The sequence below is a fragment of the Onychomys torridus genome, chromosome 7 (genome assembly GCF_903995425.1).
Source record: "Onychomys torridus chromosome 7, mOncTor1.1, whole genome shotgun sequence".
Taxonomy (NCBI): Eukaryota; Metazoa; Chordata; class Mammalia; order Rodentia; family Cricetidae; genus Onychomys; species Onychomys torridus.
The window spans coordinates 58127960-58155479 of NC_050449.1; the positions used below are offsets into that span (position 1 = coordinate 58127960).

Genomic DNA, 27520 nt, shown 5'->3' on the forward strand with positions numbered 1-27520 from the left:
AGGGTCTGTGTGGCCTAAGGCAAGTTACTTAGCCTCTCTGACTCAGTGGTCTCTCATAGGCAAGAGAGTTGGCCAATTTTCCTCATATGATAGACTCTGGCTAGGGCTGGACATGTAGTTCAGTTGGTAGAATGCTTGCCTAAGATGCATGATCCCTGTGTTCAATCCCTACCACATAAAACTGGGCCTGGTAACACAGACCTTTATTTCCTGCACTTGGAAGGTAGAGGCAGGAGGATCAGAAGCCCAAAGTCATCTTCAGCTATGTAACAAGTTCAAGGCCAGCCTGGGCTGCATGAGACCCTGTCTGAGAAAAAAATGTTTTAATTTATTAAAAAAAAGAAAATCGACTCTGAATTTGGGTCTGGGTACCCAAAGGAGCTTCAGGTGTGGCGGAGGAGTTGGGAAAGAGCCACAGCAGGTATGTGTGGTTCATCTGGCTTTGTGAAACCTTACCCTAGCTGACATATTCATGCTGACTCTGTGACCCCCAGAATCTGTTGTATTCCCAAGTGTTTTGGGTACTTCTGATGCAGCCTGTACCAGCACAGTCCTCCAGTCTGGGAACCCTCACTACAGGAAGCAGGCCAAGATCTAGCCTTACCCATGGAGGCCTATGTTCAGATGACATGTTTGATGCTGCCTCTGACAAACCTCCCTGCCTCCAGTCTCAGGTTCCCCATGTATACACATGATTTGCCTTCAGTGAGCCTTGCTTGGGTTGGCTGTCATAGTAGGTAAAACCCTCAGGCGTGACTGCATATTCAAGGTGCTTGGCAAATGCTGAAGCCTTTTATACCTGCTTGATTTATAGCCCTGGGTGTCACAGGCTAGCCACAGCCTCCTATCAGCTGCCAGACTCCCTGTCAGCACCTCCCCATAGTCCCAAGCCCCTGAAAGGCTGCCAGCCTCAGAGGCTGCCCTTCCACACTGTATCCCCTGCAACACGCTCCACTTCAGGAGAGGCTCGGTTGCCTCCCCAGGGCTTGAGGGCAGTTCTGCTGAGTAGAGCAAGATCTATCAGGAGGCTTTCTACACCAGGCTCCCAATGGCAGCCAGGAAGGACATCTGCAGGCCCAAGGATGCTTCTAGAAAGGGAGGGACCTTAGGAATCCAGTGTGGCCAAATATGGCTACATACTCGAGTCAGCAAAGGACAGGGGTCACACTTGAGCCTCTGGGAACGCCATCTTTAATGAGCTCCCAGGTGACTCTGAGGATGGCGGTGTGCAGACACAGCTGCACTTGGAGATCATTGATCAAGAGCGAAGGACTCCCTGCTGTGTCCCGCAGACCCCTTTAGTGCCTTGCAGTGGTGGGTGGGGAAGAGAGCCTCATCACTGGGATTCAGGCCCCTACCACTCCATCTGAGTTTACTCAGTATGGACGTTCTAGGAAACAGGTCACAAAAACAACACCAGTCACAGCTTGAAGAGTCTTGAACACCATAGTCTGACCACAAAGGTCCTTTCTTGGATAAGAGAGAGAGAGCAGGGAAGGTTAGTGACCTGCCTTAGGCCACAGTGTTGGTTAGGAATGAAGTGGAGTTAGAGCCTGGGTCTCAACTCCAGAACCACCAACCTAGGTTCTCTGCTCCCCTCCCCTCCCCTCCCCTCCCCTCCCCTCCCCTCCCCTCCCCTCTTTCCCTCCCTCTCTCCCCCTCCCCTTCTCTCTCCCTGTCCCTCTCTCTCTCTCTTTCTCCTCTCTCTCTCCCCGCCCCCCCTCTGTCTTTCTGTGTGTCTCTTTCCTGTCTATCATTTCCCCCCTCTCTCTCCCTCTGTCCCTCTTCTCTCCTCCACTCTCCCTCCTCTTCTGAAAGGACAGAGGGGATGAAATCACCCCTTTCACCTGTCCCCTTCTCCCACCCTAACCTGCTTTTTGGGGGAAGGCCTCTATCACCAGACAGCTTCCAGGTGTCCAGTGCCCACAGGCAGGGCTCAAGAAAGCCCATCAGCCAGGGAGGGAGCCCCGAACCTGGAGAAGCCTCTTCTGGAATGCTGCTGTGGGCTGCTGGACTTCCAGGACAGGAGAAGGAGAAAGCCAACACATAGTGGCGGCTCTTTTCCTCACACAGCTTCTCCAGGTGACCCGAAACCCTGACTATAGAAAGCTTTGGTGCTGAGGACTTTGTTTTAAATTTTATGATAGACAATCGAATTTCTATTTTTGACATAGCATTGAACTTGCAGATTTGCATGAATTATTAATACCCTGGTGCCTGCAGAGTCACAAAAGGAAGCTTCAGCTCAGGCCTGAGGCTCCTCCAAGGAGAGCTGGGGCTAAGGAAAGGCTGCTGTGGGGAAGGGTCACCTGTCCTTGTCTTCCACTGCCTGACTTGTCACTGGCCCCCACTCGGAGACTGATGGAATGATTGCTCACTGCCACCACTGAGACACTGAGTACAGAGAAGCTTCTGGGAGCTCAGGCCCATCTGGCCCTCCAGGCCACCAGTCCCCAAGAATGCCACCAGCCCCTTCCCTTGCCTGGCTATAATGAGTCCAGTGCGGAGAGCCCATACAAAGAACCTGGGGGCCATTTTCCCGCTCTTGCTAGGCTTTTCGCTTGCAGAGGAAAGAATGACTACAGAGAGCTTGATGACAATTGGGGACAGGCAGAGGGCAGGAAGAGTGGCAGGCGGCGCCTGGGGAATTCCCGGTCTGACGTAGAGGCTGAATGGAACGGGTATATTCATACATGTTCATGTATACACAGACATGCAGAGGAAATGAGGGCAGGAGAAGGAATGGGGCCAGCAGCCTGGAAACGGGGCCAGTGATGGCGGAGGCCCAGAGAGGGCTTTTGTGGCTTAGGTTTGGTGTCTCAGACACTAGGGGTTGGAAAGACAGCTGTAGAGGCCAGTGACTGGTCCTGAGGTTGGGATCACCTCCACAGCACCTTCACCAGCCACTGCTCAGTGTCTCCATGGGCTCCTGGGACAGCAGCCACTAATGTGAATGCCCAAAATGCTGGCAAGACTGAGCCACCATCTTGCCCCCTTCCTTTTGATCTTCTGTTGAACACAGACCTCTTACAGTGTAGCTGCTCTCCAGAGTCCCACAGAAAAACTAGGCCTGACCAATTGGAAGAGCAGGACTTGCCCCCATTTCATGCCAACCTTCTAAGTGCTATGTAACCCAGGAGCCCACTACAGAGGAGACACAGCAGAACTTCGCAGGTTGCCAGACAAATGGCTCAGACTGTAAGGATTTGGGCTTGGAGGCTGAGAAAAGTGTCTGGGTGTCAGGGATCAAGGTGACTCCATCAGGCAGGGCTGGTGACTTCTGAGCCTCTCTCCCCAGCCTGGAGATAGCCATCTTCTTTCCTTGCCTTTGCATGGTTATCCCTCTGGCCTTCTAATAGAATCCAGGACCACCCGCACAAAGATGGAACCACCCAGGATGGGCTGAACCCTCCCATGCCAATTACTGCTTAAGAAAATGCACTACAGGGCCTGTAGAGATGGCTCAGCAGTTAAGAGCACTGGCTGCTCTTCCAGAGGTCTTGAGTTCAATTCCCAGCATCCACATGGCAGCTCACAAGAGTCTATGATGGTATCTGATGCCCTCTTCTGGTGTGCAAATATACATGCAAACAAAGCACCTACATACATAAAATACATACGCACACACACATAAATTTTTTTAAAAGAAAGAAAAAAAATGCACTACAGACTTGCTTATAGGCCTATCTTACAGAGGCATTTTCTCAGTTGAGAGTCCCTTTCCCAAATGATTCTAGCTTGTGTAAAGTTGACATAAAACTAGCCAGCACACATCATCACATCTGTCTTCTTACATGACTTCTGGGAGTTAGACCCAGGCTCTAACTCCACTTCATTCCTAACCAACACTGTGGCCTAAGGCAGGTCACTAACCTTCCCTGCTCTCTCTCTCTTATCCAAGAAAGGACCTTTGTGGTCAGACTATGGTGTTCAAGACTCTTCAAGCTGTGACTGGTGGTGTTTTTGTGACCTGTTTCCTAGAACGTCCATACTGAGTAAACTCAGATGGAGTGGTAGGGGCCTGAATCCCAGTGATGAGGCTCTCTTCCCCACCCACCACAAAGCTAAGTCCTCATGTTTGCACAGCAGGCATGTTACTGATTGAGCTAACCCTCCAACCCTTTGTGTATCTATCTTAGTCCCCGAGTTAGGTTGGATGAGGGACCACGGACACAAGTTTTTTACTTCACCTCTGCAAAGGCCGAGTGTCCACCTACGATCATATCCAGATACACTGGGAGCTAGGATTGAGGCCTGTGAGTCTCAAGAAGATAAAGTCCCAGCAGGAGAGGCACTCTCGTGCTTGTCTGCCTCCTCCAAAGGTCGTTCTTCCAACCAGCAGCAGTTGATCATTTATGTAATCCTGTATCACCTCGTCAATATTAACTTTGTTCAGTTGACATTCATTAAATGCCACTCATTAAGGCATGGTACCTGGCTTCCTTTGTATCCCTAATCTCACTTATCTTTACAACTTCCTAGAGACCAGGGGTCATCTCTCTCTCTCTCTCTCTCTCTCTCTCTCTCTCTCTCTCTCTCTCTCTCTCTCTGTGTGTGTGTGTGTGTGTGTGTGTGTGTGTGTGTGTGTGTGTGTGGGCACGCATGCATGTGCGTCCAGTGTGTACATGAATGAGGACTCCACCCGTTCAAGGGTGAGGGCACTGGTAGGCATAAGCATTCCCTTCCTAAGTTGGCTTGAAATCTTTTACAGAGTTCTCAGCATCCACAGATAGTAAGGACAGAGGTGCACAGAAGCCAGAGACAGGCCCCTGCCATCGCCAGGCTCCTCTCCCCCCACTTCGGCACACTCACCTCACAATCCCCCTTCACCAGGCCCTTTGGTGCCTGCAGAGGGTAATCTTAGTTGAAAGCCTCCCACTTGATTCATTATAACTCAATAACATGATGCGGGAAGGTGGCTCTGGTCTGGCAAGCTTCTCCTGACTGAACTAGCTTCTTTGGGGCTGGTGATTATTGGTGCTTAATAACTGTGTGTTGAACAAATTGATTAATTAATTGGAGGATCATCTTCATTCTCCATAAGAGAAATGATTATCTCTGGCTGAAAGGGTGGCAGGAGACGAGACTAGGCTCAGACATCTGATGAAGACTTGAAATGTATAAAAACTTTCTTAAAGGTATTTACTTACCACAAGGCTAATACTGACGGGTGGGGGCGGAGAGAAAACAGCCCTCAGTACACATGCTCACAGCCCCAGTCTGGGTCTCTGGGCTTCTCCCTCTGTTTTCTACATAACATGCGTTACTGCCATTTCTGAACTCTTAGCTTCAGATTAGGATTCAGGCTGGTGAGATGGCTCAGTGGCGTAGGCGATTGTCCTCAAGCCTGACAACCTGAGTTCAACCCCTGGGACCCACGTGGTAGAAAGAGAAGGGACTCAAGCAAGTTGTCCTATGGCCTCCACATGCATGCCATGGCACATATATAAATAAGTAAACTTACATTTTATTTTACTTAATTCCAGCCTCCCCTTATTTGAGTTGAGTTGGTGTAGAGGTCAGCCACATGGGAGACAAGGAAGGAGGAGGGCTTCAGTGAAAGAGGGGAAATGCCCAGAGTACAGAGCAGCTCCCAGAAGAAAGACAAGACAGAAGACAGCTAAGTTCACGATGTATATGTTAATGTGCCTGTGTGTGTTTGCATTAACATGCCTGTGTGTGCCGTTACTAATTTATCCGACAGCTCAGCCAAAGTCTGAAATTCCTCTCAATAAGTCAGACACCTCAGAAATCACTACCTCCCTCTCTCCCTCCCTCCCTCCCTCCCTCCCTCCCTCCCTCCCTTCCTCCCTCACTTTTTGTTTTCGTCTTTGTGTTCTGAGGCAGCATTCAGAACACCTTGTGGGCACTTTGCTTGGCCTACTCACTGCTGTCCTGGGACTCCTTTTGTTTCTCTTTTGATGGGTCCCTAGCTCTCAGAATCCATGTTTTCTTTTGCTTTTTAAGTTTTCTTGAGTATTATCTTTCTTCTTTTTCTACCTTTCCTTTTTTGAAGGGGTGGGTTAGCAAGATTTCATCTGTCAGTCTAACTCTCAAACTGGGCACATAGCCAAGGATGACCCATGACGATGACCTTGAACTTCTAATATTCCTGCCTCCACCTGCAGATGTGCACCCCCATACTGAATCTATAGATGCTGAGAACTGAACTCAGGGCTTCACACATGCCAGGAAGCACTCTACTGACGGAACTATATCACCAGCCCCAGACATTTTTTGATGAAGGGTGGGGCATCTCTCACTTAGTTACCTAGAGTACCAAGAAGGTTAGCGTTTGTGAGTCTGTTCAGATCTGAAGCTGTCCTGTCAGAGCCCCCGCTTAAGTATTGGTTTGGGTAGGTATAGAACTCTAGACAAAAGGATTGTGTCTTGTTTTGTTTGAACTAGTTTGTTTCTTGAAGTGTTAAGATCCAGACTTTACCTCTGAGCCACATCCCTCCTGCTTGTTGACTGTCGGTTCTAGATTGGAAACTATTTTCTCTCTAAATGTTAAGGAATTGCCCCACAGTCACCTCATTTCCAGCTAAGAGATCTATGAACTTGATTCCTGGCACTTGTATATGACTGTTTTCCTCTTCCTAAAAACTTGGATTAAGTTTACCTGTAGAAATATAAAACATTGGGCTAGAGAGATGGTTCAGAAGTTAAGGGCACTGGTAGCTCTTCCAGAAGACCTGGGTTCAATTCCCAGCACCCACATGGCAGCTCACAACTGTCTGTGACTCCAGTTCCAGGAGATCCAATACCCTCAGACAGATGCACATGGAGGTAAAGCATAAATGTGAATAAAATAAAAAATAAAATAATTTTTAAAAAAGAAATATAAAACTTGGGTGGCTCAGTGGTTCAGAGCACTGCTGCTCTTCCAGAGGACCCAAGTTCTGCTCCCTGAACCTATGTCAGAGAGCTCACAACTACCTGTAACTCCAGCTCCAGGGAACCCAAAGCCCTCTTCTGGCCTCCTCGGCATCCACATGCCAATGACATACATACACAGACATAAAAATACGGTTTTTAAGAGGTCTTTTTAAAATTGTAATGCTCTGCCCTGATGGGAGTCATAATCCCCTATTTCATTTCTCCTCCTTCTGTCCTCACTGCCCCCCATCTCCTCCCTCTTCCTGACCCTTCCCCTTCTTCATACCCCAGCTTCCCTCCCCTCCCCTCCCCCCCCCTCCCCTCCCCTGCCCTCCATACGGCTCCTTTACTCTCATAGTAGCTGGGTTTAGGAAAGGTACAGAGGTGAGTGTATCTTCACAGCTGGATGTTTAATGGGGCGGGGGCTCTCCTATATCTCCACAACTCTTTTTTTTCTAGTACATGTGAGAGGACTAGCACTATGTACTCTATTTAGTTTTCTTGGTGGTCTCCCCAGGACCCTGGGAGGACAGGCATCAAATCATACCTGCTTTCTGTGCCCCCCCACACCCAGTATCTAACCCAGCACCTGATATACAACAGGGATTCAATAACTATGTGCTAAGTAACTGGCTGAGAGTGTAACTGTAGCATGAATGCCAGCCCTCCTGATTACACTGAGAAGTTGGGGTGGTCCTTGGAGCCCCAGTATTCCTGAGAGAATTACCCTCAGCATGATATCTTTGGAGCCCTACCAAGCCTGTCCTCGATTCTATTTCAGGGAGCAGTGTGTGCCCAGCCCTGCCCACCAGGGACATTTGGCCAGAACTGTAGCCAAGATTGTCCTTGCCACCATGGAGGCCAGTGTGACCCTGTGACTGGACAATGCCACTGTACAGCTGGATACATGGGGGACAGGTAAGGATGCCCTTAACTCTGGTCTCTGGTGCTCAGTTGTTCATTCCCTCCTCAGCAGCCTTGCAGAGAGTTCTAGTCACAGCACCTCTGGCCAGCCTCCGATCTCTTTGCTCCGAGGACATTCCGAGTCCTACCAGGGAGATCCATCAGCTCACCCTTTCTCTCCCTGTGCGTGCCACCCACCCCTCCTCCAGCCTGGCTGCCCTAAACTTGCACTGGGCATGGAGATGAGTGACCCCCTCCTCCATCTCCCCTGTCTGCACTAGCAGGGGGAAGCAGTCAGTGGTACAGAGACCCCCTAAAGAGCTAAGAGAGAAAAAAAATCAGTTCCACATTTTGAAGTTCTTTTAGAAGTAGATTTTTATTCCAAAACCAGTTATCTCTGAAAGATATTGACATCAGGTTGTGTGGTATGAGTGCCTGAGAGTAGGCTGAGTGGGTGTCCAGAGGGACCCTGTTATCCTTGACGGAAGCCAACCTGGCAGGGGGGACAGGCAACAGAACACATAACCGAGGAACTGCCTTCTGGGTACAATTGCACCAGTTGGAAGAAAGCCTTGGGGGGGGTGGTGTAGCTCAGTGGAAGAGGGAGAAACAAGGCAACTGGAGGTGGAGGACCACATGTATCCACAGACCTCTGGCCCCTGAATGTGGACAAAGTGAGAGGAGATAATGTAGAAAGCACAGCTTAGAGGAAGCACTGGAGAACCAGGATTATCCATCACACAGGCCTGTTTTCGTCAATGGAAGGAAATGAATGAGGCCTCATCACCTGGAATGCTGGAGAGACGTGGTCAAACAATCCCCCAATATCCTGAGCTTTGCCTCTCAGTGAACAGGACACATCCCTATGAAAGAGACCCCATGTACTGTGCATCCTCCACCAACAGAATCTATCCTTATGCATATCACAGATCCTTCTTGTAGGCCTTAGCCCTAGCTCTGTTTGTCAGCCAATAGAATTCATTCTTATTGTAGAGATCGCTGGTGCTTTGCTTCTTTGCAAATGGTGTAGCCAGCCCTGAGGCTTTGTTGTGAGAATTGTCATGTGGAGAGTTTTATCCCCCCAAGTTCTATTACATTTAAATGTAAGATATAAGACTGACCGTGACGTCAGTGTCTGGAAGGCTATCACACAGTGCCTGCAGATACCTTTCACTCTTCATCCACGAGGCTTGGGGGGGAGGGGGGCTCTGTCTCTGGCAAGATATTTGCTTCTTGGTCTTTGTCTGGTGATCAAGGCTAAGTCATCCAATGAGTCCTTTCTGGTGTGTGTGTGTGCGGCGAGCATGTTTTGACAGTACCTCTCATAGCCCAGGCTGGCCTCAATCTCACAGTATAGCCAACGATTATCTGAACTTCTAAACTTCCTGCCTCCATCTCCTCAGTGCTTGGGTACAGATTTATGTCACCTGGACCAATTAATGTGGTGCCAGGGGCCAAGCCCATAGCTTCCTGCACACTAGATAAGCACTCATCCGACAGACTCACATATAGCTCCAGCTGCCTTTTGGATGTGACTAACAAAATCGGCATCCCCTGCTCTCCCTGGACCTGCTCCAGTCTTTAGTGATATCCAGAAAGACTTGTGTGCTAGTGTTGGGTTTATTTGCTTACATTACACCCTAAAGTTCTCAAGCCTTGTGCCAGCATTCATCTCCATGGGTTCCCGAAGCACAGAGTACTGGTTGTGGGTTCTGGGGAGGATTAAGTGACAGGTCCACCTTCCCATCACGTTTTCAAATGCCAGAGTGAGGAAATGCTGCAGACCAAAAGAGGACCCCTTTGTTCCAGCCCTTATTCATGTGTTAGAAACTGGTATCAGGGTTCTAGCAAGCTTACCAGGCACCAGGAGAGCCACCTCATTTGCTCTCGGGGTTCACCAAGGGCAGAAATAACCCCAAGTGACTTTTCTTGGAGTTTACACTTGATCCTAGAGCAGAGAAAATCTTCAAAACCATGGCGCTTGCTTCCCAACCCCCTCAGGAGAGTTCATACAGAGTGCCGTGAGCATTTGGCTTTCCCGCCTCAACAGGCTGCCTGGTGTTTAATATTTTGTAAAATTGCCTCCATTAATTTTGTAGGTGACAGCTGCATTAGCCCACCCCAAATTATCATGAGCATATTAAAACCAAGCGGGTATAATAATGCGGGTCTCCCCAGATAGGCGGGATCCAGCTCAAATTAAACACGAAACGTAACTTGTAATTTAATTGAGCAATGTATCTGGTTGTTAATGGCAAGATCGGACACATTAGATTGATACATTGGGAAGGAAGGGTGTTTAAGTAGAAAGCTAATCCCTGCTGTGATTATCCTCCTGTTCCATGGGCCGGTTATTAGTGTGCTTTGTGTAAAATTCATTAGCAGTCTTTGCTTGATCTCTAAATAAATAAGTTGTTTAAATTGTGGATAGGAAGAAAAGTAAAAAGAGACTGATTATGGAAATGGATTGGGTTGTCAATATTTCATCTCTAGATTCTTTTCTGGGCATGTGGATTCAGTGCCCCTCCCCTGGAATACAGCCAGGTGGGCACTCTCTTCAGAGCAGGTCTGTCTGCAGTGCCGGGCAGGAGTGGGCAGGAGTATGCCAACACAAGGGAGCAGGAGTCTCCTGACGTCAGAGAGCTCTGAGGCCTGCAGAGCTCAGTGGTCTGTGGAGAAATGTGGACACTGAGCAGGGACTGGCAGTTTAGATGGTGGGTCTTTAGCTCCTTGCCCTCTACCTCAGCTCCCTCCCTTCTCAGCACCCCCTTCCCCTCTCCTGTCTACCTCCTGCCCTTCCTCCCCTAGGCATCCCTCCCTTTGTTCCTGCCCCAGCACATTGGGGCAACCCAGGGCAACCTACATCTTTCTCCTTGCCTCCTTTCAGCTGGATTCCGCCCCTCACACAGTAGCTCCAAAAGGGGGAAGCCAGTAGCATCTCCCCGAGGAAAGCGCTAAAGCTACATCCTAGTCACTCTCCTGCCTCTTATCACTCTGGTCACAGAACAGCAAAGACAAAAAAACAAGGACACCTGGTCTCTAGTTGCCAAGGCTAGCCCTCATACTCTGGCTGCTCTCAATCCCCCCCATACACAAATGCTGCCCCCCAAGTCCTCATTTTAGGACACCAGCCTCTCAGTAGGACCACACTCTCCCTGTCTATGAGGAAGACTGTCTATGAAGAAGAATCACGGGAATGTCTTATTTAGGGTTACTATTGCTGTGATCAACCACCATGACCAAAATCAACTTGGGGAGGAAAGGGTTTATTTCACTCACAGTTCCACATAACAGTCCATCATCAAAAGCAGTCAGGGCAGGAACTCAAGCAGAGCAGGAACCTGGAGGCAGGAGCTGATGCAGAGGCCATGGAGGGCTGCTGCTTACTGGCTTGCTCCTCATGGCTTGCTCAGCCTGCTGCCTTAGAGCACCCAGGGCCACCAGCCCAGGGTGATTCTACCCACAGTGGAGTGGGTCCTCCCACATCAACCACTAATTAAGAAAATGCCCTACCGTCTCGTCTTAGGGGGAAACTTTCTCAATTGAGTTCCTTCCTCTGAGATGACTCACTCTAGCTTATGTCAAGTTGACATATAACGAGCTAGCACAGGGTACTTCTAGAACATAAACAAATGAGGATGTAGCTCAGTAGGGTGATTGTCTAGCATGCATAAAGACCTGAGTTCCATCCCCAGTACTGAGTAAACAGGCCTTGATGGTTCATATCTGTCTGTAATCCTGGCTAGCACTCAGGAGGTAGAGGTAAGAGAATCAGGAGTTCAAGGTCACACTTAAACACTTATCTCTTAGTGGGAGGAGGCTGGTAGGATGGCTCAGCACATAAAGGCACCCTGTTATTCAAAGCCCGATGACCTGAGTTCTGTCCCTGGAAGACATGTAGAAGTAGAAGAACAGAACTGTTAAGTGTTGCAGCTCTGAGGGGAAAGGTATCCTGTGGTATCCAGGGATACCACAAAATCACACTGTACAACAAACCTCATACACGAGATTGATTGGGAAAGGCACAAGAGGGTGGCTGTCTCTGCTCTGGTGAGAAGTAGCAAGGAACTGAGAGGGAGACAAAGCTTACATGGGTTTCCTGGGGGCAGAGTTTTTCAGGGTGGAGATTTCCAGAGCAGGGAATGGTGAGATTTCAAGTCCTGATCTTGGGGTGAGCCCAGGGATTGGTGGGACTTTGAGCTCAGGGATGGTTGTTTTTTCAGGCTCAGGGATTGCTGGGTTTTTGAGCTCAGGGACTGGTGGGTTTGGGAGCTCAGGGACTGGTGGGTTTGGGAGCTCAGGGACTGGTGGGTTTGGGAGCTCAGGGATTGATGGGTTTTCAAAACCAGGAAGTAAGCTCTGATCATTTGCCTTACATGAACCAACTCTACAGTCTGTCCTCTGACCTCCACACAAATAATAATTAAACAACTAACCCCTCAAGTCCATGCTTCCATTACATTCCCGGGTTCTTTACTTTGAGCCTTTTCTTGCCTGAATCTAAGGCAAGAGGGTCAGATCTGCTGTGTTTTAAGAACTATAACAAGCTCTTAATAAAAACTGGAGCGATGGGTCAGCAGTTAGGAGATTTATTCAAGAGTAACAACAAATAGCAGTCTCCTGGCTACCTTTCTGGATAGTTATACATTTTAAAAGGTTAATTATGTGTACAGGGACAAGTTATGTACATGGGAGTGCAGTGCCAGAGGAGACTAAAAGAGGCTGTCAGATCCCCTGGACCTGGAGTTACACGTGGTTGTGAGCTGCCCAATGTGGGTGCTGGGAACAGAACTCAGGTCATGCAAGTCAAATTAGAGCACTTGACTGCTAAGCCATCTCTCCAGTCTCTAGTATTATCTTATTTAATCTTCAAAAACCTGATGAGGGTTACCAGCTCATCTTATAATGAGCAAGTGGTCCATAGAAGTTTAGGTCTTGATTTCCTGTATCATTGAAGCAGAGTTAGGAAATAGATAATCCCCAAGCCCAGAGGCTAGTTCCCTCTAGTGTACAGGTTGCCCCAGGTAACTCCTTATTTTCCCAAGGTTCGTTTGCTGTGACAATGAGCTTATGACCCTGGGAAATTACCCAGAACTGCACAAAGATTTTTAAAGCACATTCAGGAAGCCAGGAAGCCAGAAGCTGATACCCAAAAGATCAACATCTATTGGCCTAAAGGCTGGGGACCTTGAAGTATCTACCTGTATGAGCTCACATAGCACAAAATGTGCCTCTCCTCCACCCTGGGGGCTCACTGGCTGATAATAGAGAGAGCTAGGCCCTGCCTTGAGTCCTTAGATCTCTGGAAGAGCAAAGAGCTGTCTTTGGGAGTATGCAGCTTGATGAAAAAGGAAGACACTTGTACTTAAGGGAAATTCCACCCTGAGGAGAGGAACCATAAGGCTCCACAGGACAGGCTTCCACTTGAGACTTAGGAAAGCACATCCTAGTAATCCCAGCACTCAGGAGTTTGGGACAGGAGGATTGCTGTGAAATTAAAGCCTGGGCTACATAATGAATTCTAAGACAACCACCTGAACTACAGAATAAGTACCTGTCTCAAATAAACAAACAAAAAATTCCTAGCACTACATAAACCAGGTATGGGAACATTCAGGACATGGAAAAGGTAGGATGAGAAGTTCAAGGTCACCCTTGGCTACATAGTGAGTTTGAAGCCAGCCTAGTCTACCTGAGACTCTTTAAATATAAATATTCATATTTATTAAATCGATTTATTATACAACGAATTAACAAAACCCCTCTCTATGGATTTTGAAGGAAACAAGCATTCAAACCACAGCACACATTTTATCACACTTTTTTTTTTTGTTAAAGAGGACTTCAGTCACACAAGGACCACAACCACACAAGTAGTCTGGAACCCACCAGGCTGACCCCAAACTTAAAGGCACCATCCTGCCTCAGTCTCCCAAGTTGCTAAGATTATAGGCATGCACCACCACACCCAGCCTTATCACGGTTTTTACAATGAAAAAGAAAGTTTTGCATCATTACACTGATAATACCAGCTCATCCTGGCTGCTAAGGAGATGTGGGGTGAAGTTCCCATGGAAACTTGTGGGGTAGGGGGTAGGGGGGAGATGCTGGGAGGGAAGGAACACACCAGGCGTTCCAAGTGAGGCAGGGGGTCTGTGCAGATGCATGGAGAAGGCAAGCAAGGGCTTTGGTCCACATCTCCACCCTGCTCTGCTCTCCCACAGGTGCCAAGAGGAATGTCCCTTTGGAACCTTCGGTTTCCGGTGTTCTCAGCGCTGTGACTGCCACAACGGAGGTCAATGTTCACCAACCACAGGTGTCTGTGAATGTAAACCTGGCTACAAGGGCCCTAGCTGCCAGGAGCGGCTATGCCCTGAGGGCTTGCATGGCCCAGGCTGCTCCTTGCCCTGTCCCTGTGACACAGAAAACACTATCAGGTATGAGCTGTGGATAGGTAAGTCTGGAGCAGGGTCTGGGTGGCCCCCATGATAGAGAAAGGCTTCCCAGGCTGTGGCCCCACCTTCAGTGTGGCCAGTCAGTCAGCTGGGAGAAGCAGGGCCTTCAGGGCTTTGAGCTCTCTGATTAAATGTGAAAACTAATGCCACCCAGCTGGAGTCAGGACCAGACCGTAGGACACCGGCCACCTGTTCTCCATGTCAAGCTGCCTGCATTTCACTATGGGTCAGTCTCAAGCCTCACATAGGAATGACCCACAGAAATGGGCGACTGGAACTAGAGAGTTCTGGGGGCTGGGTTGGGTTGGGGTGACGGCTGATGCACAGTGTCTGGTGAGCTATCTTGGAGAGTCCTCTTCTCCACCCTGAGCATCTAACCGGAAGCTGCAACCTTAGAAAACCCATCCCGGGACTCAAAGAGGCCCCGGCCAGATGGGAGAGCAGGAAGGACAGAGATGAGCCCCTGCCCAGAATGGCTTAGAAATGTGTGGACAGTAGCTAGTCTCTCCTACTTCCAGAGAGAGCTGAGCCTGGGAAGCAGAAGAGTAGATGGTCCCAGCCTCCTCGCCCACCTCTTACCCTTCCTGCTAGGCGCTCCAGCCGCCCTGCCTTCTGTTAGTAAGTGGGGCTGTCAGCCCTGGAGATGCCTCACTGCCCTCTATCTGACTGCATGCTGTCAGGATAGTAAGGGTGGGAACATCCTTTCTCCTGGCCTATGAACGTCCCAGGAAGACAGGCCGGCCCAGACAGTGGATACTGTGTAGATGGCCAGGCGGAGAAGGCCTCTGCTCTGAGATCCCTCTTCATGTCCAGTGTGGTTTCTCACAGGTCACCCTGGAGCCTCTGGCCATGGCACACATCTCTGCGTGTATGAGTTCAGATGAATGTGGTTCCTTGGTGGCATCTTGGGGGAGAACTATACCCAGAGAGCCTAGAGCCAAGGTCTATGCATGATGACTTCAACATTCCTGTGCCTTGTTATTCATTCAACAAACAGGAAGTGCCCCCACAGGACAGGGCCAGGCTACCAAGAGGGAAGCCCAGGTGCTCTTAGGATCTCAGATTCTGAGTATTCACTGACACTAGGTACTTTCTTGAGTTTTCTTCCAATACAAGGCCCCTCCAGTAGTGTCTCAGAGCCCTGCTTTGTTTCTAATGAACCAAAATTCATTCAGCCAAACCACGGCATACCACACCCAACATCAGAGGGAGAGAAATATTAGGGTAGAAATATATATGTCCCTGGCTCTGCTGGGTCCCAGCATGTGTCCAAGTCATTGTGACCTTGGCTATGTGCATAAAAGATCACAAGAAGCCACCATGCTGGTCAGGAGAGGCATCCTGGAAGAGGTGGCCTGTGGCCGGATTGAAGGACAGGGTGAGAGGTTTAAGGTTCCCAAGTATGGGGATGAGAAAGCCGCTCACAGGTGGAAGACAGCATGGGGACACCCATCCCTGCTGGGAAGCCAAGGAGGCTGCTGAGGTCCCCATTCAGAAAGAGTCTCTACGGTAGAGATCCACTCGAGCCCCAAATTAAAAAGCTATTGTTTTCCTCCCATGCCCGAGCAACCGCGCCCTGCATAATTTATCTTTCTTCTGAAGGAGTCCTCCATGCATTATTAATCTGGAAGGACTCCCTCTTCTCTGTCGCTGATCTCAGCCCATCCAATATTAATGATTATTTGCTTTACTATCTTTAACGGGTGTCATGTTTCAAGAAACTGGGAGGCAAGAGCCCTCTTTGGACATGGGTCCTCGGAAGGTGCCTGCCAGCCCAGCTCCAGGCAGGCTGCTTAGACTCCAAAGCACTACCTCCTTGGGGAGAGCCTGGTCCCAAGCCCGGACTTCCAAGGGCACCAGTACCCTGCCTTATCCATCTCTATCACCATGGCCTCAGCCCTCAGTGACAGGCATCACTGAATTCATCTTAAACAGTACATCCTTCTAGGTGGCTCCGCCCACTTGCTTTTTTTTTTTTTTTTTGAGCTGAGGCTCGAACCCACTTGCTTTTTAAATATTTCCCCTTCTCCAAGTTCTGACACCCAAAGATGTTTCCAGACAGTGCCACCCAGAGGAAACAAGGCGTCTGAGATGAGAACCTCTGGTCTAACTGAATCCTTGTTGCTCTTGGCTTTGTCCTTGTGCACACAGAGGACAGGTCTCTCCCTGTGTGTGGACACAGCTCAGCCTTGCTCCTCCTGTGAAGCTTTGACTCACTGTAGAGCAAGCCTTCTCTTGAGATACAAAGAAAGCAAAGACCTGCAGCTAGGGGTGTGTCTCTGTTAGTAGAGCATTTGCCTGGCACCTGTAAGGCCAGGGTGCATGTTCCATCCCCAGCATAGCAAAAACTGGGCATGGTGGCACACACCTATAATTCCAGCAGGTAGGAGACAAAGGCAGGAGGTTCAGAAGTTCAAGGTCGTTCTTGGTTAATTGGAGGTCAGAATGGGTGCTATGAGATCTTGTTTCAAAAAAAAAATAGGGAAGGGGTGAAGGAAGGGAGGAAGGGAGGGAGGAAGGAAGGAAGGGGGGAGAGAGAGAAAGGGAAAAAGGGAAAGAGGGAAGGAGGAGGGGAGGGAGGGAGGGAGAGACAGATGGGGGCTACAATTTCAGTCTTCAGGCAGCGAAGTTGAAGGTATTGGATGGGGGTTGTCCCCTCTGTCCTGGCTTCAGATAGACTGTTAATCCCAAAGATGGGAAGAGAAAGACCCCCAACCCAAATCATCATGGGCAAATTAATTAAAGCAAGCTTTTTTATTCATGTACAGGGGCTGCCTCCCCCAAGGCAGGGTTCAAGAGGTCAGCATTGGATGTGAGGAAGACAAGGCCTTTATAGCTCAGGGGTAGGGGGTTTCCAAATGGGGGGTTTGTCAGGCAAAATAGAGTTCCAGGAACAGAACATAAGCATAGCAATTACTCCTGAGGACCTCCTGACACAATGCCATGGTTGCAGGGTGGGCGTAGTGAGGTGTTTGGAAAACCTTTAAAAACAAAGGGAAGGTTGCAGGTTGGTTATAAACAACTTTTTGAAACAAAGGCATGATTGCCATTCCTGGAATGTGCGGTGCAGAACCATTTGTAGTTAAGGTTACAGGTGGGGCACAGCACAGTCCTTGAGAAACAGAGGTTTAATCATAAGAGAAATGAGCCTAGTTTGTCTTTACTATAAGATGGCCTTTAAGTCTAAGATGGAGGCAAGCTGGTTCTTTACTAGCTACCTAAGAAAATACCCTGATATATGTTATGCCCAGATCATGACCCCAAAGAGACCACCAAAGACCGTGGATGTCCAGAATGCAACAGCAAGGTTTATTCTGTTTAAGTTTACAAGTCTAGACAGGGAACTCGTTCCTACACCCAATACAGTGAGGCAGGGAGGAGTTGCTGTTTCTTTGGGTGGTTAGCTATTTAAAGGCTAAAACTGCAAGCCCTTCAGGGTGGTTGGGTGGGGGGGCTGGGGGTTTTGCACGGGTGCAACTCAGATTGGTTTATTTTTATCTCTGTTCTCTTTTAATTGGTATGTAACCTTTGAATTTATTGGTTGGGGGTCACAGTTATCATTTTGGGGGCTGTCCAGGACAAGTCCCAGGCTTTGTCCTTGAGCTGCCATGGGGGCTGGCTGGCCTAGCACGTACTGACTGTGGGGGCTGGCTTAGTGGTCCAGGCTCTGTCCTTGAGCTGCCATGGACATAGTGAGGGGTCCCAGACAGTGAACAACTGGCTGAACCTTGAGCGGTCAGAGTATGTGCAGAAAGGGAGCTACTGCTCAAGTCTCGGGAAACTGAAATCGAGGCCTGATCTCTGAGAGAAGACTGAGCAGCCTGTTACGGCATCTGCTTGGTTCTTTCAGTATATACCCCTCTCCTCTCTATGTCCATCTCCCAATCTATCACTTTTGATCAGCATAGGGGCAACTTCTCTTGTGGTCTTTGAAAGTGGGAGGGAGGTGAAGTTACTAGAAGTGTCCAGCATCCTTCTGAGGAGACACAGGACTCTAACCCCAGCCCACCTATAACCTCTCCCTGCTCCCTCCCCTCTGGCTAGCTGCCCCAGAGAGGTTTTGGGTTGCCCTGGGAAGGAGCAGGGCTGGGGAGCTTTGTTTCCTCTCTGGGCTCTGTGAAAACACAGAAGAGACCACCTTTCTTCATAGAGCATTCACCTTGAGGACAGTGTCTGGTGTCAGGCCTCTTAAATGTCCCCTCCGAAATTGGATCGTCATAGATGAATTCCAGTAGCCATGATGGCGGATTACCTTTGAAAGATTTGATTTAGCCAGCAGATGCCGTGGAGATAGAAATCTCATCAGGGCAAAAGAATGGCAGAAAAGCGCACTCTGTGAAGCTGCTGCGTGCATTGTGCAGCTTCCGGCTCCTGTTTGCTAGTGATTCATCTGTGTCTGGAAAGAGGAAGAAAATCAGGAAAACCTGACACAGAGGAGGCGGCCTGAGTATCGGTGATCCGGACTTTGGTCCGAGCCTCCCCCAGCACTGCGCGAACAGCCAGGTGACCCAAGAGTAGGGAGGCCCTGGCAGTGGGGCATACAGGCAGAAGGATAGCCATGAGTTCAAAGCCAGCCTGGGCTTCATAGTCTCAACAAACAAAACATAAAAAGCCAGATGGTCTGCAGTCACTCCTCAGCATCTTTTCAGAGGGACAGTTAGAGAATTATAACAGATTATCAAATTAAGAAGCCAATGTCCTGTTTCTAGAAATAGAATTGTAGAACTGGGGATCTAGTTCAGCTGGTGGAGTGTTGCCTATGGCCTTGGTTACTGCTCTATTGCTGTAAAGAGACACCATGACCAAGACAACTTATAACAGAAAGCATTTAATTGGAGTTTGCTTACAGTTTCAGAGGGACGGTTCATGATCATCATGGCAGAAGCATGGTGGCAGGCAGGCAGGCATGGTGCTGGACCAGTGGCTGAGAGCTTACATCCCGACTCACAGGCAGAAGGCAGAGAGATAGAGCAAGCATGGGCCTGGAATGAGCTTTTGAAACTCAAAGCCCACTCTCAGTGACACACTTCCTCCAACAAGACCACACCCCCTAGTCCTTTCAGAACAGTTCCACAACTAGGGACCAAACACTCAAATATATGAGCCAATGGGGGCCATTCTCCTTTAAACCACCACACCTAGCACATACCAAGCCCTGGATTCCATCCCCCAGACCCAATCAACTAGGTGTACTGACTGGAATCTCAGTACCTCAGGTGGAGGCAGAAGAGTTAAAAGACCAATTTCAACTTCATAGCAAGTTAAAGGCTAGCCTGGGCTACATGAATCCAGTGTCCAAGTGAAAAAAGAAAAGAGCAGAGACCACAAGGGTGTGAGAAAGAAAGGAATGGGCTTGGAGAGACAGCTCAGCAGTTAAAGCAAATATGTACTTGTAGAGGACCTGAGTTCGGATCCCAGTACCTGCACATTTTTCATATTTCAGATCATGACTTTAATCTGGGGGGACTTTATGATTTTGTTTTAGTTTGAGGATTTGTTTGTGCAGCTCATATTTTGTTATGGTTTTTATTTTAAGATCTATTTATTAATTTACTTTATGTGCATTGGTGTTTTGCCTGTATGCATGTCTGTGTGAGGGTGTCAGATTCCCTGGAACTGGAATTACAGACAGATGTGACCTGTCATGTGGGTGCTGGGAATTGAACCTGGGTCCTCTGGAAGAACAGCCTGTGCTCTTAACCACTGAGCCATCTCTCTAGCCCCTGTTGTGAGATTTTGTTTGGGGATTATTTGGGGTTTTTTTTTGGGGGGGTGGTACTAAATTGAACCCAAGGCCTCAAACATACTTGGCAGGTACTGAATTATATCCTTGGCCCTAAAATATAAACTTTGTATATAATTTGCATATTTTATTTGATCTTAAATCATTAGCTATTTGGAGAAACAGTGAATACCTCGATTATATTCCTCTTTCTCCTCTTTTTTTTTTTGAGACCGTGTCTCACTATGTAGCCCTGGTTGGCCTATAATTCACTATGTAGACCAGGCTGGGCTTGAACTAACAAGGATCCACCTGTTTCTGCCTGCCAAGTGCTAGGATTAATGATGTACACCATCACACCTGGCATCTAAGATTCCTTCTTAAGGCTAGTCCTAACTATTTAACTAGCACCTTCTTGTCAGAGGTGACACGAAGCACAGGATAAACATGGCCAGACCTTGGTTCAAACCCCAGCTCCATCATTTATCCACTTATCTGTGTGACCTTGGGCAGGTCCCAGAACCTCTGGGTACCACCTGTAAAATGGAGGCTCACATTCCTACCTCACAGGTTGGCAGAAGATAAGAAATTTATGTGTGAGGTGCCTGCTGCTTTAATAGCCTGATCACATATTATTTATTATTATTCAAATTGCTTCCATTTCCCACTGTTATAAATAATGCTTCAGGGAACATCTCTGTGCATAAATCTTCCTCCACAGCCATGACTGTTTCCTTAGGATAGATTCTTAGAAATGGAATTACAAGGCCAAGGCATCTGCATATATCTAGTCTCCTGATACATAACCTCGGATTGTCTGGAAACCTTTACCAGCATTTGAAAAGCTCGTCCGTGTTTTGATAGAGAGAAGGTAATATCCAATTGTTGTTTTGACTGGATGATTAATGAGACTAAACATTTTCTGAAGTGATTATTAGCTCCTGGTTCTTATTATTCCAGAACTGTCTGTTCTGGTCCACCCCCTCATTTTCTACAAGAACACCAGGGCCTCCTAGAAGAGAGGCTGACTGGCTGCTCACAGTTACTCTGTTCATTAATTCATTCATTTAAGCATGCCATGAGGTCAGCACCTCCCCTGTGCCAGGAACCCCACTGGGCCCTGAGAGCTGACCAGACAGACAAGAACTCTTCCCGGGGGAGCTGGAACCTACTGGATAGACAGAAAACAAACAAGTCAACAAACAGAGAAAATAATTCAACGCAGAGGGCCAGGGTTGTAGCTCAGCTGACAGAGTGCTTGCCTAGCATACATGAATGGGTTCGAATTCCAGCACAGCATAAAACCAGGTGTGGTAATGGTACCCAGCTGTTACCCTAGCACTGGAGAGGTAGAGGCAGGAGGATCAGGGTTGGGAGCGGTTGAGTAAAGTTGCTTGCCATCCAGCCTGATGGCCTCAGTTTTATTCCTGGGACCTACATGGTAGATGGAGAGCTGACTCCCACAAGTTGACCTCTGACTTTTACAAGTGTGCCGTGGCATCCCCGTGCCTATGCACTTACACACAAAATAAATAACTAATGCAAAATATAAAGCTTAGGATCATCCTCAGCTACAGTGTAAGTTTAAGGCTGTATGAGGATCTGTCTCAAGAAGAAAATAATAATTTAATACGGTAAAAGCAATGTGCATTCCCTGTGTGTGTAAACTGGACAGTGAATATGAACTGGGATGAGGAGCCAGTATTGGCCCGGGAACACCAAGCTCCTGTCCTTGTGGAACTTAAAGGAACAAAGACTAGCTAGCATTGGCCAGCCACTGCAGGGCTTCCCAGATCAAATCTGAGCCTGATTCCAGAGCAGGGAGGAGGTGAGCTCAGCAGCCTGTTTCCATTTGCCCCCTGCTGTGCTAGTCTGGGCTGGCCCAGAAGCAAATGCCAAGTGTGAACCATGTGGGCATGTAGTGCAGAATGGCTTGCCTAGTCTGCAGGGAGCCCTGGGCTGGTCTCTAGAACCACAAAAGAGAGACTTAAAAGGAGCCATATTGGGATGAGGAGTGGGGGGTAGACAGGAGCTGGAGGGAGGGGAGGGGCTGTAGGTCTGACCCCCCCCCCAGAGCTCAAAGGAAGGGAAGGAAGGGGAGAGAATCAGCTCACAGCCGAATTCTGAGAAAGTGTGGCAAACGAAGGAGTCTTGAGGTCACAGGAGCCCATCAGAGGTCTCTCAGGTGTGGCCCACCTTAGCATCTGCTGAGACCATCCTAGGGAAAATGTCCCAGCATGTGGACTCAGCAGATGGTGTCATGAGTCAGTCACACCCCTGCAGAGATCAGGAACTCAGCAGAACACGCCATTACTATATTTGGGGGCTCTTGATCAGGAAATGATATTGGCTGCTGGATCAGACAGACCGTGATCAGTCAAAGCTGTCCCCCTCCACGGTCACACCCCCACTGCCACCAATGGCTCTTTCTGTAGCCTTGACAGATAAAAGAGGCAGAAGGGCTCACTTGGTCATAGAGCGTAAGGGGGCCCACATGGCAGTTCCCTGAGGTACACACATTGTCAGTGAGGCGTCACCCTGTCCTGAGGTCTTGTTAAAACTTATTTATCAATGTTCTCAAGAGTCTACTCTGGGGAGAGCTGCTAGTAGCATGGTTGACTTCTCATGGGTCCCTCCCCACCTTAGGTATCTGCTGTGGGTGAGGGGTGAGAGATGAGAACTCTGGACTTCAGAGTCTATAAGTCAAGGGAATAAGACACTGCCTTATGCTTTGGGCTGTGTTGTTTTATAAAGAATATACAAGCTGGGCATGATGGTGCATGTCTTTAATTCCAGCAGTTGGGAGGCAGAGGCAGGTGGATTCAAAGCCAGCCTGGTCTACAGAGCTAGTTCCAGGATAGCCAGGGCTACGCAGAGAAACCTTGTCTCAAAAAACCAAAAATAAAGAAGATATCTATCTATCAATCGATTGATAGATATAATTTCAGTTGGTAGAGTCCTTGTCTAGTATGCAGGAGGCCTGGGTTTGATTCTAGCATTGTGTAAACAGAGCATGGTAACATATACTTGTCATCTTAGCCCTTGGGAGGTGGAGACAGGAGTACCAGAAATCCAGTGTCACCTTTGGTTACATAGGGAGTTCAAAGGTATCCTGGGCTCCATGAGTCCCTGTCTCAAAGAAAAAAGGAAAAAAAAAATGCATGTTTGAGAATCAGAAGGCCTGGGTTCTAATCCTAGTGGTATACCTCCTTGCTGAACGACTTAGGCAAGTTACTTAACTATGAGCCTTGTATGGCCATGACATCTTCTCATAAACAAGGCATGACTAGCTTAACCACAGGGGTCCTTTGCTCTTACTCCCTTGGGAAGGCTAGACTTGGGGAGGGCAAGGAAGGGACAGAGTTGCAACCCTGACTGGGATGTCTTCTTACCCCTTCTTTCCTCTGCTCAGCTGCCACCCAGTCACTGGAGCTTGTACCTGCCAACCAGGCTGGTCGGGCCACTTCTGCAATGAGTCCTGCCCTGCTGGCTACTATGGCAACGGTTGCCAGCTGCCCTGCACCTGCCAGAATGGCGCTGACTGCCACAGCATCACTGGGAGCTGCACTTGTGCCCCAGGCTTCATGGTAAGTCAGGAGAGGCCTCTCATAGCCTCTCTGGTCCCCAGTGGGCCAGCTTTCCCTACTTTTGGCAATCTGGAGTGTGACCCTCTGTCCAGGAATGAGGGATAGGACTGTCTGTGTGTCACCTTCAGACATAGAGTGTGTCTGAGAGCCCTTGAAACTGTTCTCTGAGGTTTATAACTGCAAGGGTAACAGAGTCTGTCCACTGTCCTTGACCCTGAAACTGTCTTCCTCTCCCTCCAGCTCTTCCCTGTCCTCCTGTGCATACATTTTCCACTTATTTATTTATTTGTTTGTTTGGTTGGTTGGTTTTTTCAAGACAGGGTTTCTCTGTAGCTTTGGAGGCTGTCCTGGAACTCACTTTGTAGACCAGGCTGGCCTCGAACTCACAGAGATCCACCTGCCTCTGCCTCCTGAGTGCTGGGATTACAGGCATGCGCCATCACCGCCCGGCTATTTATTTATTTTAAAACAAAGCCTCACTGTATAGTTCCGACTGTCCTGGAACTCACTATGTAGACTGAGCTGGCCTCAACATCACAGAGATCCACCCACCTCTGCTTTCTGACTGCTGGGTTAACAGGCATGCACTATCAGGCTGGGCAATGTTAGTTCTGTGTGGAGGTCAGGGGTGTTGTGTGTAATGGGGGATGGGGTTGTCTAGAGGATCGAACCTACAGCCTCCCACATGTGAGGCTGGTGTACTCGCTGCCTCTGAGCTCAGCCCCATTCTTTCTTTCACCCATGTTTCTAGGTTACTTTTTACACCTTTTAATTTTCATTTCAGATGGCTGCCTAGCAGAGCAGGGACTGATAGATGCCCAGTTTCCCCAGCCCTTCCCTTCATGCAGAATATTAGGATTTTCCATGTTCACAGCCAGTGTTGCAGTGAGCATCTTCTTTCATGCAGCTGGCTCCCCACCCCGCCGTCCCATTGAATTATTTCCTTCGGGTGAATTCCCAGGTCAGCGGGCACAATATATTCATGGCTCTTGATGGATGTTGCCAGATCACTTTCCCAAAGGGTTATATAAATCTGTGCTGTCGCGGGTTGTATATGCATGTGCCTTGTTCAGAACAGTTTTGGCTTTTTTTTTTCTTCCCGTCTTGCTAATTATATAGGTAGAGAATGGCTCCTAAATGTTGCTCTCATTTGCATGTCTGATTACTAGGTAGAGCAAATGTTCCCCCTACGTGTTTGTTCACTGTATTTCCTCGTCAATCATGTTGGTCTTTACCAGGTCTGATTTGGGAGAAGATGACACTGGGGATGGGATATGCTCCGCTGCTCTGAAGACCCCCATACTTAGGTGTCCCCAGAGATAATGTTCCATTGTGCTTTGAGAAGTGTTTGTGGAGTTGAAACCTGTAACCAGGTCACACACACTCTGGCTCTCCTACCTACAATCATGTCACCTTGGACCCACTCTCTTGGGTTCTGTTTATCCTCTGTGAAGGGGCTCTCGCCTTACTAGGTTACTTATGGTACAGAGAAGGGATGCCTGGAGCCACCGTACATAGCGGCCTTGGTAAATTACAGGTTCAGATCCAACATGTCTGCAGTGTGGCTAAGGCTTTATATATCTGCTGAGTTCCCACAGGTTGTGGGTGCTGCTGGTCAGTGGTTCTCACTGTGTAGGAACCAGATGCATAGCAGGGTTTTTTCTTCCTTCCTTCCTAAAGTTATTTGTTTTGAAGATAGTCTTATTATTACAGGTTTTCTGGATTGCTATGTAGCAGGGATAACCTTGAACTTTGTATCCTCCTGCCTCTGTCTCCTCGGTGCTAGGATGACAGGTATGGACCATCAAACTTGGTTAATGCAATGCTCTAGATCAAACTCAAGTCCTCATTCAGTTCATAACAGGCAGGCACTCTACTATCTCAGCTACATTCTCCAAGAACAAGCTTTTCAGCCTTGATTTGCAAGATCATTGGCCTTGGAGGTGCTGGTGAGTCTGGCCTGGTTGAGGGCCGGCTGGCTGGAGTGGTATAAATCCACTGATTCCTAAGCTCTTGTGACCATCATGGCAGTGGATCTTTTGAGAGCAAGTACTCCTGGTCTGCAGAGCTAGGCTAGGACAAAATGCCATCAAGCTCCAATGTGCTCCTCCCCAGAGCAAATAAAGTTGGATGGACATGGACTCTGGGGTCTTTAAAGGGAAAGAAATCTGTCGTCTATCTCTTCTACATAGTTTCTTGTAGTGGGTAGCCATCCCAGCCTTGGCCTGGAAGTTCCAACCCCCATTGAGGTTTCAGTAATGGTCACGCCCACAAGGCGGGGCTGAGGGAGGAAGCTGAAGACCCAGGATCGAGAGGAGAAGGCTCTCTTTTTGGTTCCTGTAACCTGGACGCTGGAGGTAGACCAAGCAGAGTTCTCCAGAGAACACTGCCGGACTGCGCCATACCTTTCCCAGACCCTACAACCTACCTATCCCTTCATTAGTAAATTACCCCACAAAATAAACCTCCCTTTTAACTATGTAGAGTGGCCTTAATAATTTCACCAATAGTTTCTCTCTTATTTGCCTGTGTTGGCAAGAATTTTGGTCCATTACTATCTAAAAGAATGGAAGCACTAGAGGCTGGAGAGATGGTTCAGTGGTTAAGAGCACTGGCTCTTCTTCCAGTGGAACTGGTTTCAATTCCCAGCACAACCATCTGTAGCTCCATTTGCAGGGGATTCGATTCCCTGCTCATGTCTCCAAGGACACCAGACACACACAGATATAAATGCAGGCACAGAACCCATACATAATTAAAAATAATAATAATGGTAGCATTCTAGGTTTAGAGTCTGGCAAATAGTTATTTGGGATTAAAGCTATCCCATCACCAGGAGGTCAGGCAGAGAAGCAATTGGTAGCAGGCTGCTGGAAAGGACATTCTGCCCCTGTCTTAGTCTGGCTACTAAGGAAGGTTTATGACTTCGAAATGGCTTCTCCTCTCAGGTCCCAGGCCCTTCCTATACAATTGTACACAGACAGGGAGGAAGAACCCACTGATTCTGCTTTTAGATAGAACCTCATGTAGCCTAGGCTAGATTTAAACCCACTGTGTAGCTGAAGCTGTCCTTGAACTACTGATCTTCCTACCTCTACCCACTTAATGCTAGTACTACAGGTACATATCACCATTTGATGTAGTGCTGGGGGTTAAACTCAGGATTTCATGCATGCTAGGCAAGCAGTCTACCAACTGAGCTATGTCCCCAGCCCTGAAGCCACTGATTTCTGAGACTGTTTACTATGCAGACTTCATGGGCACATTGGTGCACCTAATTGGGGGCTGGCTGAGAGTCATCATGGTCTGGTGATGTACATTGTCATGGGTCTGGTCATTCTCTCCCTCCTCTGTTCCCCTGTTGCCCCCTGTTGTCTGACTAATCACTGCTACTCAGAAAAGAAAATTGAGGTTCCAGGAGGGCTGGGGAAGGGAGCATTTGTCTGTCCATGTGCTCACTGCCCCCAGCCAGGGACCCACTGGAAGCTAGGCTGCTGCCTCCCATCTAGAATGTAAATGATTTCCTGTCTTTGAACTTTGCGGGACTTGGTGATCAGATAGATCATCAGAACCCTCTCACTGTTGAGTCCAGCCTACCTGGCGCTGTAAGCTAAAACAGACTGTAAGCACGCTGTCCTGGTGAGACCCCATGAATTCCCACTCCTGCTCGACCTCATTATATACCCGGAGAGGCTTTCCCGGGGCCTGGTGGTGCTGGACAGGGGCTGCTGGAGGTGATTACAAAGCAGGCCTTGTTCTCAATGGCCTGACTCATTCCCAGGAGCTCCAGGCTCCAGGGGAGATGCCATTCCTCTTCCCTTGCCCCAGCTTCTGAATGATGTGACTTCCAGCAATTAGCCAGCTTGGTAACATAGGGGATGGGGCCATCAATCAGCAGAGCCCAGTCTCCCCCAGAGCATCCCACAGTCAGTAATAATTAGCAGTGCTTTTGTGTGTTTGTTGATTTGTGACTA

At 48.6% G+C, this 27520-nt stretch overlaps 1 protein-coding gene across 13 annotated transcripts in view; it reads left to right on the forward strand.

Annotated features, from left to right (window-relative positions):
* Positions 1 to 27520, forward strand: part of Megf11 (multiple EGF like domains 11) — a 322995-nt gene that overhangs the window by 246090 nt on the left and 49385 nt on the right. For all 13 annotated transcript variants that reach the window (XR_004945398.1, XR_004945399.1, XR_004945400.1 and 10 more), the window contains 3 exons: positions 7661 to 7797; positions 14007 to 14219; positions 23372 to 23546. Coding sequence is in view for 10 of the 13 variants with exons in the window: in XM_036191919.1 (XP_036047812.1) it covers positions 7661 to 7797; positions 14007 to 14219; positions 23372 to 23546 (525 nt within the window). In the remaining 3 variants the exon portion in view is untranslated. The remainder of the gene's footprint in view (positions 1 to 7660; positions 7798 to 14006; positions 14220 to 23371; positions 23547 to 27520) is intronic.